Source organism: Theobroma cacao, chromosome 1, assembly GCF_000208745.1.
Source record: "Theobroma cacao cultivar B97-61/B2 chromosome 1, Criollo_cocoa_genome_V2, whole genome shotgun sequence".
Taxonomy (NCBI): Eukaryota; Viridiplantae; Streptophyta; class Magnoliopsida; order Malvales; family Malvaceae; genus Theobroma; species Theobroma cacao.
The window spans coordinates 23,008,924-23,026,134 of record NC_030850.1 but is presented as its reverse complement, the minus strand read 5'-3'; the positions used below and the strand labels follow the sequence as shown (position 1 = coordinate 23,026,134).

The following is a 17,211-nucleotide window of genomic DNA, read 5'->3' as shown; positions in this document are numbered from 1 at the left end:
ACGTAAAGTGTTTTAAACCGGGAAACAAGCTTTTCGAAAAGATTTACATCAAAGGAAATTGTGCCTTATTGTTTGTGTGGTGTGCATTTATGAAATTTATTACATATTCACCATGCTATTTTGATACAAAATATCATGCAAATATTTACAATGAACATTTTACGAAAAGAGAGATTTAACGTGATGTGGGGACCGATATTTTGAGAAAGATTTAAAATATCCCCTTGAAGATCAAATTTGAATTCTTTTAAAAGGTGATTTCATTTTAACCAAGAAATTCAATAGTAATTGGAGACTACTACTTATTGTGTTATACATTGTATTTTGAATCAAATGGCTTATGATAATGTGGGCATGATTGGTTGGATTGGTAAATATGTTGAAAATGTATAAACTGTTGTTTGCCTTGATAGGCTGAGTTGTAAATAATTGCCATGTCATGCTATTGCAAATTTTATTGTATGATGGGTTTAGCTTGCTGCAGTGGGTGGGTTCCGTGGACCAGCCTATTAGAGGGGCACGATAACCCTGTTATATTCTTACCTCGGTTGGAGAAGTGTGTAGAGTAACTCCCGAGGTACAACTTTAAAGTTCACTTCACACTGAACCACCACGTGATGGTGAACTCAACCAACGCCAAGGAACGACTATATTTTCAAAATAAAAATATGATTTATGCGTACATGACTTTTTAACAACCTTGGCGGACTCGGTTGGGATAGCCCCAGGCCAAGGTATCCCTGACAACCAAGTATGAGAATGATTTTGGCACAAGCCTGGTTTCTAAGAAAGTCATAAGCCATGTTGTTTGTTTTTGACAAAAATGTAATGGTTTTATATGAGTTGAAATAAGTTTTAATATTATGAATTATATTTCTCTGCATGGCGAAATGGAATTAAACTGTTTTTTGTAGCTCTCCTATATGTTTATCTGTGAAATGAATCTGTAATTCCTCTCATATAGGGCTAGTTATGATTTGTGCATGATTTTAAATATTATTTAGTTTCGTGGGAGCTTGCTAAATTTCATTGATTTGATTCGAAAATGATTATTAATATATTTTGATGCGAAAAATTTTATTACCTCGATTATTTATACTTTATAAGAAATTGTCGATTTTTATATAAGGCACAAACCCTCGTTTGAAACGAATTGCTTTTATAATCTTGCATTTTTATATTCAATTGATTTATCGTTTGCTTGTTTTCCCATCTACGCCTTACTCGCTGAGTCGATAATTATCACTGAGTCTATGAGACTTACACCCCTTTATTTTCCCTTTTGCAGATAGGGATTAGCCTAGTGTGTAGTCAGTGACGCGTTTGGTCCACCATGAATAGGTAAAGGCATCTCCTAGCATTTTATTCCAAGTCGCTCCACTGTTAGAGGTCAAGTCGTAGCATTTTATTTATTAAGTTGTAAACGAATTCTAAATTTTTATATAAGCAGGAGATTATAGATTTAATGCATATACTTACGAATAAAAGGAAAAAGTTTATATTGATTTTTATATTTATGGTTCAATTTAATATATGAAAGTATCAATATTATATGGTGATTGAATGTAGTGGATTAACGAGCAAATTCTAGACAGGCTTGTTCGAGACTTGGCGGGTCTTTTCCGGAAGTCTTGGATGCCGACAGTGATAGAGGAGAGGTCGTTGCAGACTAAATTAGTGATTTCTCAAATTAGGATTTTTGATATGAAAATGAACTCAAATCACTCAAATTAAAAATAATTCAAATGCATTAAACTATATAAAGAAAAATATAAAAACTACATAAAATTAACTTGAAAACACAAGGACCTAGCTATTTTTTATAATCAAAATGTGGCAAAATAACTCTATATCAAGAGTTATCACTTACCAAGGAGACAACATTCACAAGTTCCATATGATTCATAGTCAAATGGATCTAGATAGCCTTGTTTATATAACTTGGATATCCTTGTCTCATTGATATGACCAAGTCTACAATGCCAGATGTAAGTTTGATTTGGATTTTCTTTTCTAGCTTTCTTGACACCTGTATTGAGCATTGGGCTATTAAGATCCATAACATAAAGTCCTCCATAACATGTTACGAACCTATAAAAGATATCATTTAGAATGATAGTGTGACGATTGCCCTTCATACTAAATTCGAAATCATTATTCTTAGCTAGGTATAAAACTGAAATGATGTTTCTAGTTAATGCTGGCACACAATAACACTCTTTTAGCTCTAGTACTAAACTTGATGGTAAAATGAGATCACAAGTCCCAATGATAATTGCTACAATTTTTGCACCATTGCCTATTCTTAAGACTACCTCATTTTACCAAGTTTTCTATTGTCCCTTAAAGCCTTTATGTTAGTACATAAATGCAATCCACATCTTGAATCTATTATCTAAGATTTAAGATTGGCAATAGAAAGGTTAAGCTCAATCATGTTTAAAGTAATCTCTTTACTTGTCAAGGTTGCACCATTCCATTTATTGAGAACTTTGCTCAAGGTGATATACCAGTGCAAACATTTTGGGCTGATGGCATCAAGTATGCCAAGCAACGTAACAATTATCATTAGACCAATTCTAACAACCTCGAAATATAGAAAAAGTATTTGTATTAGTCTTTCGCATTATAAACCAATTTAAGACAAGGTATTAAATTTTGCATTGGTTCTCCCACTAATTTTTTGTAACAATAGCCTTCACTATTACACAAAAATCTCTACTAGGCATTTCTAATGAGCTGGAACCCCTTTCAACTTATTGCAACCTTGAGTGACTCAACAAATCACAATAAGCCTAATTGGGTAGATAACATAGCTTATTGATTGCATCTCCATGCAACTCCTAAATCAATTATGAGCCAACTCCTTGTCTAAATGTATCATATGCATTTCCTCTAACTATGCCTCTAATACCATGTGGTCAAATGTGACACATCCGAATGACACAATATTAGTTGAGTAAGACCCATCTATAGCTCAAATATACTCGTGTAAAAGTTTGGTCTTGAGTGACTCAACAAGCCTTCAATTAAAAAAGCAACCTAATTATCTTGCTACATCGTGGAAGACAACTTGATCGTGCCGCACATGTAACTCAATATTTTAGTAAGGGTTTTGTTGTTTTAATTTGTTATTTAAGTCTTATCGATTTTGGCATGCATATCATTTATAATATCACATAAAATATATTTATTATATGCGTACTTCTAGGATGATTATGGACTTTATCTACTCTAATTTCCTCGAGCCATCGAAAAAACTTAGTTGGTCAAATCCTAGGTGATTACATACAAAGTCTTCTCCAAGCTTGCTTGTAATCTTCATGGCGCCTTTATATCTCCATTTTTGAATTACAAAATAATCACTAGCTAATCCCAATTTTATATTTTGATATAACTAATTACATTTGAAATAAAAAAACCTCGAATTACATTTGAGAAGGAATTAGGTGAGAAGAAAATTTTACAACCCAAAAAAATAAAGAGAAAGGCAAGGTGTGCAAACCTTATTTAAAATTTAATAAATACCATAAAAATTTAACCATTCACAATGGCATTGGGTCTAAATCCAAAATCACACTCGTACATCCAAAATCATATCATGAACACATTTAAACATTTATATGCTTTAGTATTCAATTACCAATTTTAAATTTAGTCCGTGTACTTATCTTAATTAACATTCATCTTAATCCAATTAAGATAAATTCTTATCATACTAGGCTTAATTAAATTTCCATTTATATTAATCATTATGATTTAATTTTATTAATTAGTCAAACAATTTGACTAATTTCTCAATTATTTAGAAATAGAACAAAATAAGTAACCTTATCTTTTAAGTAGTTATCATATTCTAGTTTCCTAAACAATTTATAAAACTAATTTATTTTCTTTCCAAATATATTTTAGGAAACAAACTTGGTTGAATTATATGGTGATAATTATCATATTTAATCTAATTAAATATGACATAATCCTATCCCTTAAATTAGGGGATATCAATCGGCAATTAGGGAATTAATTTCCTTGAGCATTCAAAATTCCTAAACTTTAGGATTTTTTCTTCCTTCCTCTGATCAGTCAAGGTTTCCCAAACTAAAACCAATTGGTGTGGCACATGGACTCTTTTGTAGCTCCTAAACTGCCGGCTAAACACCAATTACGGTGGCAAAAAATTACAAGTTGGAATTTCACCACAACCACAATACCCTGGGTATCGCATATCCCTAAAAATTTGGTTCATGAAACCTTTTCATGGACAGCCATTACCTGAATTTTCCAAACCATATAATAAACAATTTGGCATATTTTTAAAGTTGGAAATTACTCAAAGTAATATAAATGAACTCTAGAAAAATTCTCAATTTTTTTGGTCATGATTTATCACCATTCAAGCTCAAACTCGCATAAAACTATTTCAATTTGAACTCTAACTTTTCAACCAGCAAAAACTTGATTGAAATCAATATTCAAATACTTAAAAACAACTATTAAATTATGATTAATATACTAGAATTAAATCTTAAAATTTACCCAAACAATTTTTGATAATTTAGGCACATGTATAGGTTTTGACTAGAATTTTGGGCAAAACAATTTTTGTCAGTTTGGTAACAACCAAGGCATAACATCCAATCAAAAGACAACAATAAGGAAGCTTTGATACAAATTGAAGGGTTTCGGGCATGATCAGAGAAGAAATCTCATTCATACAACACAACGGAATATAAATATACAAAAAATAAAATTATCCTTGGATCACTTATGTTGCTCTATTGATCGGTTAAAAGTAAATATAAACAAATATATATTCAGCCATATACCTCAAGAAGTGATTTCCAAAAATCACGTGTCAAATTCCATTCACTTGATTGTACACCAAAGCTAGATTGTCGCAAAATAAAGTTGTCCATGTATCCAACCTCCAATGGTGATCTACAAAATTTTCAATTGAAAAACTTATACTAGGTTGGGATTATATGGTGTTGTGATGCTATGCTAGTAGTTCAGATTTATGAAAAATCTCATCTCTCATAGATCATTTGTTTTTGTCTTTAAAAGAAGACAAGAAAAATTTTTCTTAAGAAAATGGCACCTAAGGCGTAGGTTTTTCCCTTTCATTTTTCTGTCATAGTTTCTCAATTCTTTCTTACAAAGTGCAACATACATATAAAAGGTATTTATAGTTAGGTTAAAATGCTGATTCAACTTTTGGTTTATTGCATTTTAATCCTTCCACTTAATTAAACAATTTAATTAAGTTCATATTTGAAATTCCTAATTTCCAATTAAATGCTAATCCCATTTTAATTTTATATTGTCATCTTATTGTATGTGACCCATTAAGTCCCTGACATGTTGACAATAAATATAAATCAATTTAATTAAAAATTTATATTTATATCTATAGATCGTAAGCAACATCTAGTAATACATCATGATCATCCAAATGTTAAGAGAGTCAATATAGTTTGACTAATCCTTCACTGTACAATATCTCAATGTAATTTGATCATTTCATCGTATATCTCGAATAAATAAAAAGTCTAATTTGGTGTTTACTTTCTAACTTATCCATATTAGTATTGTAGCTTTTATATTGACCTATCAATATTGTCTTGGCAAAAGACTTTTAGTCAATATAAGTTAGGAGCAAATGAAATATATCCCTTTCAAATCACTTAGGGTGATGAATTCTCTTTGAATTACTCATTTATCTTCGCATGCTTCATGCCATACCCAAAAGCTCCATGTTTAGGTTGGTCACCTTTAGATTCATAAAGGTGAAATCAAAGCATAACAATTCACATACAAGATGTCCTGGTATCACAAATCTAAAGATTACTTACACTACTAGCACATGAGAGTACTTTCATAGATATTTGAGTGAAAATATCAAATGGAACTCTTATAGCGGAACATGTTCAGTGAACTTCTTCCTTAACAAGCACCCACATACTATTCTCAAGTATTTCACATACTTCAACCAATGAGATCAGTTGCTTACTTTCAAAATAAGAAAGCTTAGAATGTATCGATCTTTAAGCATTGTCAATGCACTTAGTCTTAACAACACATTGACTAGGAACATATTTAGAAACAAGGCTTGATGCATATAAATCTCATAATTATAATTTTTATAATTTCTTTGTAAGGCCATTATGTTTCAAGGACTTTATAATCTCATAAGTCTCTAATGACTTTTTATAAATAAACTCATGGATAAAGAAATATTTCACACACTATATAAAATGTCCATAATGCATTTAATATAAAATATGACTAATTAATATAGTGTTTTTCAAATATAAAATCGATTGATTTGCAGGACTGATACTAACACCCAACACAAATATGATAAACCAAAACCCATGTAAACCAGAAAAAAAGAGATGAAAAAACTCAACCAAGTTTCAATCGAGAAGCTTGCAAATCTCACATCATTGAAAACTATTGGGAAAGCCATCAAGGAGTGAACTTTAATCTTAATTTTGTACCAAACTAATCACTATAAACTTAAAAGTTGCATCTTTTACGTCAACTTTTATACAAAACTTGATCCATAATGATTAAAAATCAATGGCAGTTGGTTTATTTGACATCAATATCACAATTAATAATAAGCTTATAACTTGACTCAACGAAATAAAGCCTACTTATTTAATCAAATAACTCAATCTAATATAACAGTTTTTTTTTTCGAAAAAAAAAAGAATGAAACTTTAATGAATTGCCAAAAACACAATTTAATGCTCCATTGTTGTTTCAAAACCCAATACAAAAAGTAAAATTTGAATTCAAAATCTAAAGAATTTTATCCTTTCTTTCTATTCAGTCAAAAGCAAGTTTAAACAAAACTTATAGCCATTTTCAATCCCAAGTTCAGCACAAATCTGAAGAAGGAAGGAGAGCAGACGACACCTGAAATGGCTGAGGGAGAAAAGAGTTTGCCATGGGAGGATGCAGACAGCACTAAGAGAGGAGGCCCAAACCGAACTGACGGCGAAATCCAACGGAGGAGGCTGGAGGAGGAAGTACAAAGAGATTTGTTTACTCCATTCCAAATGAAGCCTGAATTTTCATATTTTTACCATTTGGATATTGATTTGACAAATATAATGACCACATATACACAACATAGAAGAAATGACCGATTTTAATAGTTTTCAGGTAAAGTAAGAGTTTAATGAAACAAAAGTGATTCTTTAGATGCTCAATTGGATATAATAGAAAGATAAGGGCTTTTTTGAAAAATTATAAATTATAAATTTTTCTAATATTTTAACCAAGTACCAATCAACAGAAATTGTTAATCCTGCTGCAGTCAAAGCTACTGAGATCTAGAGACTTGGATGAATGAAGAATAATAAAGGGTGAAAAATCAAATCACCAAAGATCCCCGCATAAACAGACTCCATCCTGAATATGGTGGAAACAATTTGGATCCTTTATTATGATTTTTCTTTCTACTATCTTAGATATGACCTTTGCAGTATCATGGCAGCTTCGGCATACTCGGAGATTCTTTGTGACACGAATAGTTTCTCTCCCTTGTGTACTGATAAGCCCAAAAGAAATGGCTAACATTTCACTATGTCCAATATGAATACATTCACGTTCCTCATCCACATCATGAAGGCTAAACACTGAACTAGGTCTACGCCCTTCATCTTCCATTTTCTTCATCAAATGCTGCAACTCGCAATATACTATCTCAGATCTCGGGTGGGAAACATCCCCTGTTCCAAACACATGAACTTTATTTCGAAACTCTATCCAACTATACGCTCTTTTAGGCTTCAAACCCATGTCTCTAATTGTTATTTTTAGTTTATCAACCATGTCCCATTTTGCATTGTCAGCATACCAATTTGACAGCAACACATAGTTCCCAGCATTAAGGGGCTCCAACTCACAAAGCTGCTCAACAATTTGTTTACCAATTTTTAGTTGCTGGTGGATCCTGCACCCATCTAGCAAAGCTCTTAGTACCTCTGCATCATTTACAATCTGGTGTTCCTCAATGAAGGCCCATGCCTCGTTAAAGAGTCCAGCACGAGCTAGAAGAGCTACCATCAGAGCACAATGTATGACTGTAGGTGCTTGAATGCGATTGAAGTAAAACATTCCTACATCAACCCTGCATGCAGTAACACAGGCATGGAGAACTGCAGCATATGTGAATTCATCTATTTCTAAGCTGGATTCTTTCTCCATCTCAAAGAACAAATCTAGTCCCCGCCCTCCCTGTCCATGCAAGCTATAGCCCAATATCATTATAGTCCAAGAGACAATATCTCTCTCCATCATGCACATGAAAACAGTTGAAGCTAATTCAATGAATCCTGATTTGACATACATATCCATGATAGCATTCTGGACCGTGAGATTCAAATCTATTCCATTCCTAAACAAGTAGGCATGTAGTTCCTTCCCTTGCTTATGAGCTGGTACTCTTGCACAGGCTGGAAGAATGCTAGAAATTGTGAGAGAATCAGGTTTTATTCCAGCCCTAATCATTCGGCGAAACAATTTGAGGCCCTCATTATAACCCCCCTTCTTGACATACCCACGAATCATCTCTGTCCATGAAATAACATCTTTGGATGGCATTGCATCAAAAAAAGATCGAGCTTCCTCCAGACTATCGCAATCAATATACATTTTTAAGAGTGAATTGCCGATAAGTAGGTGAAACTCAAACCCGCAGTCCCTAGCAATCTGATGCGCGTTTCTTGCCTGTTGCAGGGACTTTAAGAGGGAACATGCGCCAATAGCTGTTGCCAATCCTACTGGATCAATGTCAGCCTTCAATCGAAGCATTTGGTCAAATATTTCAAATGCCAAGTGGGGCTTATTGTCTATTAAGTGCAACTTAGCTAGTATAGTCCAAGCAACAGAATTGGTAGTAGGGGCATTGTCCAACACCCATTTTGCAGCGTCAACACCGTGTAGACGACCATACATTTCCATTAAAGCAGTGATGACATAGAGGTCGGAGGAGAAGCCAAGCTTGAAAGCATGGGCATGAACTTGTTTCCCGAAAGCTAAGTTAGTGCAGAGACGAGAAGCGGTTAAGACGCGGGGGAGAGTATGCTTGTCGGGACGGACACCTCGAAGCATCATCCCATGATAAACAGAGAGGACTTGTTGAAGTTGCTTATTGGAGAGATGGGTTTGGATCAACTGGTTCCAGGCGAACGTATTTGATGTTGAAAGGGGAATTTCGAGGACCAGCTGATGGGTCAACGCCAATTTATTCAGATTCAGAGTGGCACTCACACGACAAGGAGGATGTTCACATTTGGGTTTGTTGAAAGGTATGTGTATATCAATTGAAGAAGGAAGCACATCCATTTTGTTTTCTCTTTCTCCTGTCTTGTTGTTTATTTTCTATTCTGAATTTCTATTTCCTACGGCTATACCATCATCAAGTGGAAAAAGGAGAAAGCACTTAACTCTGGTGTTGAAGGCGTTTCAGCAATGCCGTCGTCAAGCAATCGGGAAGTATTGACAGCTGAATAGGCTCCGCTCCATCTTCTCCACCGATTTCAGTCCAACGCTATTCTACTGCCCTGCAAAAGCTTGAAGCTCACAAAAGTTTGCCTGACCCCATCCGCGTCGGATTCGCCCTTATGGAAATTTGGATCAGGCCACTCCAAACCAATCCATACACTTACTTACCTCCACGTAAGCACCTTCGAAGATTACCCTTTCTTTTCTATTCACGTGCTTAATACCACCTTAATCCGACCACTCTCAACTCACAATTTTTTCTCCATAGCGTTAGAAAAGCAACTTTGAGAGAGAAGAAACGATGGGAAACCAACCATTCTTTTTTTTATTCCTTTTTATTTTCTTGGATTAGTTTATTTTAGTAATAAATTATGAATATTATGATAGTTTTTAGGAAAGCAGACTTTTTATTTCGAATTAATAACAACAATTGTTATTTAATACAAAACCTAAAGATATCATAAAAGAATTATGTATGAAAAATAAAAATACCTCAAAAATCATTCAAATGTTCGGCTTCCAAAAGGTACTTGGATCCATTAGGCCTAATCCATAATTGAACAAGTCTTATATATAAAACTCAAAAAATATATACATGGGATCTTTAGGGATCTCTATATCTATGAGTCCAATTCCATGTTATCTTATAACTAATATTTTATTTAAAATTTTATTTAATTTAATATTATCATTTAGTTTCTTAAATCAATTAAGAAACCTTATTTACCCACTAATTGTGATAATGTCCATCAACACATTGCCACGAAGTTCTATAAAGAAAAGAATTATCATTGAAATCCTTTTTATTACAATCTTTATTAATCAGTCCTATCACCATACTCTATTCCTCATAGATTTTATGGATAAATAATTTCTACTGTCACATCTGAACCATGTAATACCAATTCATGATTTTCATTCTTACTTGATTTTGAAAAATATTTTTCTTCAAAAACACTTGCTCTATACATGGTATATGATGTGACTTGATGTAAGAAAATGGTTGCTAACAAGGATTTGGAAGGGTTATTGACATGGAAGTTTTTGCTGTCAATGTGGTAATTTACCCCTTTTTCCCTTTTCACCCACCACATATCAAAGACTAATTGGTTGGTTAAAACGAGAAATTAGGGTAAAAATTTTGGATCTGGGGAAATCGATTTGGGAAAAGAAGGTTCATTCTACATATCCTTTTCCTTTTCTTGAAATTGATTTGATATTACAATCGATTGAAAACTTAGAATTGTCCATTGCTCCTTCTTTCTTTATTAGCTAAAGTTTCATGTGTTAAGGAGATGTCTTCAACCTCCATTTCATCTATTTCATGTAGAAAGATATTGAATCCAAGTCAAAAAAATATAAAGCAACTAAGGTTGAATGCAACTACGAAAGAGAACCAGTTTATTGTTTTTGCAAAATGAAATCTCATAGATAAACAACTTGAAAACAATCGAACCAAGGGTGTTGGTTTATAGTTATCCCAAGTACAAAGTAAAATTCTTCTGTTGTTTTTCTTGATACTTATTAGTGTTTGATGTATTTAGATATTCAGGGATTCATATTGATATTTTGATTATAAGCCATAAATTGTGGGGTTTTTTGGGCTGCACACTGAAAAAATGACATAAAGGGTTAGATTTCTTATATATGACCAAAAAAGGGAGATTGAAGAATTGAGAAAGGATAATGAGGTATTAAGGATGATGAATATTGTAGAAACTTTCATCTTTTATGTGGTTCATGAAGGAGAAGAATTGATTATGTTATGCGAGGATGCAAACCAACTGAAAAGAAAAAAAGATTTTTTATGTTGTTGGTTTGTACATTTCTTTTTCTTTTTCTTTTTTTTTGCAATCTTGTTTTATGTTATATGAATTAGATTGATATGGATGTCAAACTTTTGTTTTAAGAAAATTAATGCAAATTGTTGTAGCTTTTCTCTATTTACAATCTTGATTTATTGTTGAATTGTGGAGGAAAAGAGTTATATAGCAATCATGGTGATCTTGTGAGATTGGAAAAGGATTAGGAAAGGTATGAAGTTTACATGAAATTGCTATACTATAAAAAATGCCTGATCAATTTTGTTAAGCAAGTAAATTATAAAATTGTCATACTATAAAAAAGATTTGATCAATTTTGTTAAACATGTAAAACCCGACCCTATAAAGACATGTCATGACATACATGCATTGACTAGCATGTTATTACGCTAAAAAAGCACCTAAGAATGACGAAACCTGATATTGTACCTAACGGTATACTTAAAGTGATTTAACCTCGAACTAGTTCAAATAGGAATTGTAGGATGAAATTTAATATTTAATAGTTCAGGAATGACTAAAAATGATTGTTCGGAGTTCGAGGATTCATTTGGGGTAAAATTAGAAATTTTAATATTCAAGGGCAAAATNAGTTTTGGCTTGAGCCTTGTTTTAATAAAAGACATAAGCCTTAATAACTGTTTTGGTAAATTACAAATATTTTATGGTTTAAGAAATAAATTGGAAATATTATGAAATGGGTTGAAATTTGTTGTTTAAACTTGCCTCCATTTTACTCGCCTTTAGATATTTATGATAATGTCTGTTTACTCATTGGGATTGCAAAATCTCACCCAACTCCTTTCCACCCATTTCAAGTTCAGTATAGAATGTAGATAGCTGATCTCATCGAGGACTACCATTGGATCTGCATTTTCCAAATCGTAGGTTCACAGTCCTCTTTACTTTTGTTTATTCGGGGGCCCTCTTGTTATTGTAAATTAAATTAAATATTTTGGCTTACTGTATTTTAGTATGTATAAATTTATTTAGCTTTTACGCTATAAAAATTATTTACGTATAACTCTATAAATATTGTTTTATAAGAAAATAGAATATTTTCCTTAATATTTCTTTCATTTTCTTATTATATTCAAATAATTGTAATTTCGTTTTAAATGAAGATTTTAGACTTTTAAACTCATTTTGAATATGAATTATGTGTTTTGTACTTGTATATTACGTTTTAGCCAATTTCAAAATTTTTGAGAAAAAAATGACCAAAATACCCCTGTGTGGCGAAAATTTTATTTTGATTGTTTTTGATCTAAAATAGTATATATTCTCTAAAAACTCGATATTTAACAATGATTGCTCACAGCAAAAGAAAGAAACTGATATGTAAGCCTTGCGGGGTTTCGGTTGGCATTCCGGATAATGAGTGTCAATCGGGATGTCGCGGCGATTGTCATAGGCCTGAGGGAGGTTTCGGGTCGTGACAAAACAACTGAAGTATATAATTGCTAAACAATAAAAACTACTTAACCAATTTTGATAAGCAAGCGAAGTATAAAATTGCTAAACTACAAAAAAAGCTTAATTAATTTTATTAAGCAAGTGAACTATAAAGTTGGTATACCATATAGGTATCATCAAAATTGCTGTAAAAGTTTACATTGACAAAGAATCACAAAACATATCCATCCATCGCAAGTTTGCAGCATACTATAATATACAAGTTTTTGGTTATACGAAAAGAAAAATTATCATAAAATATTTCTGACACAAAAACTATCCATCAATCATATAATGGCACAAGTTTACAGTTACAAGAAACAAAAAAGCATTATTTTTTTTCATATGAGGTGGATTCTTACTACCTTGAGTTTCAACTTGTGAAGGTGTAATTGTCTTTTTCCCATTTCTAGGTACACTCTCATCTTTTTGCTATTGGAGTTTCTTTGTGTGAAACCCTTTATAACACCCATGACTTTGATTATGGAATATGGAAATATATTGATTAAGTTATTTGAATAGTTGATTTGAATTGTGATGTATATGCTTAGAGGTTTGAGAATATGCCTATGTGTGGAGAATGATCTTAGACTTTATTGTGTATTTGAGGATTTTGAAGATATGTTGAATATGTTAAGTATATGGAAGCATTCCTTATGGCACTTAGGCAAAAATCTTAGAGAAAAGTTTGATAAATCTTGAATTTTGAAGTTTAGATAGAGATTTGATTTTATATTTGAGTACATGTTTAAAGAATTTTGAGTTACATGAATGTTTAAGATGTGGATATTGGATGGAAATGAATTAGGTGCCTAAAGGAGTGAGTTTTAGGACTTAAAGAAGTGGAAATCTAAACTCTGGGCATGATCTATCGATAGATGCTCTACATCTATCGATAGATACATGATAAAAGGCATGGGGAAAAAACAAGTTGGTCGAACATTTATTGATAGATGAACCTTAACTATTGATAGATGTCCACCTGAGCATTATATGAATGATTTGGACAGAATCTATTGATAGTTTCGCGAAATTTATCGATAGATACCTATACGAATTTAAGGGAAACCAAATGAGAAGTATCTATCGATAGATTACCGAAATCTATCGATAGGTAGCTAAACGGGGAAAATGTAAAAGGGTCCTTTGCACCATCTATCGATAGACTCGACAAATCTATCGATAAATGAAGGTCAAACCTAAAAATTTTAGTGGGATCTATCGATAGATGCCTTCCATCTATCAATAGATCAGCTCAAAAAAGCAAAATAAAAAGGAGATTTGGGGCGTCTACCAATTTTAAAACAAATCATGCTAAAGGTAAGATTAAACATTTTTATCGATTAATTTTTTTATTTGAATGGTTTATAACCTAGAAACCCATTTGTTTCAGTTTGGGTATAATCTCCCCTTTGGGTTTACTGAAAATTTGGAGCTGAGATTTGAGTAACCTAACATTAAAAATAAGAATTTAAGCCTTTTGAACTTAAGATTTGAAACCTAGACTTTATAACTATGAGTAGTTGGAACAAAACCTAGTTTGAAATGTTAGGAACTTTCGAAAGTTAAGCAATAATTCTTAATCAGATTTGTTTAAAGGAAAAATAGAGCCATTAACAAGTTGGTGAGCTGAAGAGTCACTAGAAGCGAGAAAGCTCGACTTGGTTGTGGAATTACCTTCGTTTGTCATGGTGAGTGGGTTTATTTGTTTGAATAAATGCATATAATGCATCACGCATTGAATAATGCACTACCATGGTATGTGATTGAAATGTGTGTGTGTGTGTAAATGCCTAGATGGATATGCCTAGGCTAGTAAATTGTATATGTTATATGTGATGTGTATGTGTGCTTTAGTGCAAGCCATATAGTGGCATAAGTTTAAGCATAGACTAGAAGGTTTAATGAAAATGATGAATGTCTAAGAGTAGTTTACTTAAGACAATTAACCTTTTGGAGGATTATGGGTGTTTGATGCCTTGGAGGATTATGTAATACCCCGTACTTTGATATGGTGACTGATAAAACTTATTGGATGCCAATTGAGGTTAATTATAATGTTTAAAAGTGATGAAAGATGAAAGGAATAGTTTGGGATAAAATATTTCGACGCGAGAAAATAATAATAAAATAATAATATTTTTATCGAGGAAGAATTTACGAGATAAAAAATGATTCAAAAGTGAATTGAGGCATAATAAGGTATTTTGAGTACCAAGGAGAAAAGAGGAGACAAGAGAAAATTTTTGAAATAAAATAATATTTTATTATCAAAATAATATTAAAATATTAATATTTTATTTAACGTCAAAAGTTTTCATGAAGGATGAGTATGTGGTCAATCTAAGTGGGGGAGAAGAAGAATGAGAAAAATTTCAGAGAAAAATGACGTTAATGGGGCCACGTGTCTTTATTAAGTAAAGATAGCGCGGGTAAATAAATATTTTAAATATTATGGAGACACCGCATTGGAGTACAAACTTTATAATTTATTTGTACATGTGTAAAAGAAGATAATAGAAGGAAATTAGAGTTAAATGAGTGTTGGGAGAACTAAATTAAAAAGGGAAGAAACTTGGAGGGCAAAACGATAATTTTACACAAAATTTGGTCAAAGCTTCCAAAAGAAGCTTTGACTCTCATCTTTATCAACCCAAAACCGTCCTTATCTCCTCTAGCAAGATATTTTCTTCTCCTTCTTGAAGCTTCCAACGCCATTTTCATGTCAAGTTCATGAAAATCAATTTTTTTCATGTGATTTTCCTTGTTTCTTCTCATTTCCTTTCTTTTCTTAATTCTTTCTTCTCCAAACTTCTTGGGCACTAAACATGAAGCTTTTAACCCCAATTTCCAGCACATCTAAACCCTAGGAGAAGAAGAAAGAAAAAGAGAGAAAGGAAGAAAAAGCTTGGTTTTGTAATTCAAGCAAGCTAAGGTAAGGATTTTGTGTTTTAAGTTCATGGTTGGTTAAATCCTTGGAAAAATAATGAGTGAATCATTTTGTGGCAGCTATGGTGGCCATGGGTGTGAGGGAATTATGAATTTTATTGGGTGAAATCCAAGCTAAAACCAAGTGGTAAGCTTTATGCTATAATTTGAAGCCTATGATTGGTTTACGATGGTGAGAATGATTGTGTGCAATATGTAATGTTATTGTGGTGTCATGGGTATGATTGAAAGGTAATTATATTAATTGGAAATTTGGAAAAAAAATGAATTGTGTGGATATATGTGTTGTTAGGAAAAGCTTAAAAGGGTTGTGGATGTTGGTGTGTATGAATGGATATTGATGTTATGCTTGGTGGCAACATGTAAATGAGAATAGTGTTACATGTAAACTTAGAAAGTGTTTGATGGAAGTAAATTAGTAGTTGCTGCCATATGTTAGCTAATTGTTGTGAAAATTATGGTTAAACTTGATAAATATCCTTAGACAAGGTTAATATCTGTGTTAGAGTTGTAAACAAGTTGCTGATATCTATAATCTAAAGAATTACGAAAGTAAAGGATAAAGGTAACTTTGGTAAAAATATGTCAAGATATAAGTTAGTTGAATAAGGATTCATAATGGAAGGAAAAAGAGAAGTAGGAATGATGTACACTAAAGGTATTGCATTTGTATGGTTGCTAGGAAGTTCAAAGGTAAAGTTAGAGTACTGTGGTGGTGTGTCCGGGGAAATAACGAGCGACCGACAAGTAGGAATAGCTAGATACACCTCCGAACAAATAGCGATGTAATGTCCCGCTATCGTAAGGTGAGTGAACTTGCATTAAAATGTTTTGGGATATACACATTTATATTTGATTGAATCCCCTAAAACGTTTGTTGGTTTTTCTTCAAAAACTCGCATGGGAACAAGCCCTTATGAAATGTTTTTATGTTATGAAATGTGTAACACCCGACCCTAAATTATCTGTGATATATCATTCACATGCTTTGGATAGCATGTTTGTATATTGAATTGCCCCGAAAAACAAGTTAAATGATTGTGTTGCCTCTAATGGTACGGTTTAGTCAAATAAGTCTTGAACTAGTTTAAACAGAGAATCGAGGATGAATTTGAGAAAACTAAAACCCATGGGTTGATTTAAAATGAGGATTCAGAGTTTGAGGTCCGATATGGAGTTAATCCGGACTTTAAGTATTCCAAGGGCAAAATGGTAATTTACCACCTAAGGACGAATATGGAAATTTTTAATCCCGTTTGATTAAGATTGATTATATTAAACCTATTGGAGTTTAATTTGAGGGTTTGGCAGTGAAAAAGTTTAATTCCGGTGATTTTTGGAGCGGAGGGGCAAAATCGTAATTTTTCCACCCACGGATAAATTTTAAGATTTTGAGAGAATTTAGATCAAATTTGACAAATTAGAGAATGGTATGAGTATAAGGGATGAAAAATATGTCTATGGG

The 17,211-nt window shown here is 32.5% G+C and overlaps 1 protein-coding gene and 2 long non-coding RNA genes across 3 annotated transcripts in view; 2 read left to right on the top strand and 1 right to left on the bottom strand.

Annotated features, from left to right (window-relative positions):
- The window catches only part of LOC108660492, a 2,701-nt gene extending 1,258 nt beyond the window's left edge, over positions 1-1,443 (top strand). Inside the window, exon 3 of the long non-coding RNA XR_001926274.1 lies at positions 1,289-1,443. This is a non-coding gene — a long non-coding RNA (uncharacterized LOC108660492). The remainder of the gene's footprint in view (positions 1-1,288) is intronic.
- Positions 7,323-9,849, bottom strand: LOC18612945 (pentatricopeptide repeat-containing protein At3g12770). The gene has a single exon (XM_007049938.2). It carries the CDS (start codon positions 9,358-9,360, stop codon positions 7,390-7,392), a length of 1,971 nt encoding a protein of 656 aa, XP_007050000.2. The 5' UTR covers positions 9,361-9,849; the 3' UTR covers positions 7,323-7,389.
- On the top strand, positions 15,692-16,557 carry LOC108662255. The gene is made up of 3 exons (XR_001928075.1): positions 15,692-15,732; positions 15,807-15,873; positions 16,429-16,557. It is a non-coding gene; the product is annotated as an uncharacterized LOC108662255 (long non-coding RNA).

Bases quoted from the DNA above. Each gene is read 5' to 3' on its own strand.
- LOC18612945 (XM_007049938.2), bottom strand. From the start codon at position 9,360: ATGGATGTGCTTCCTTCTTCAATTGATATACACATACCTTTCAACAAA.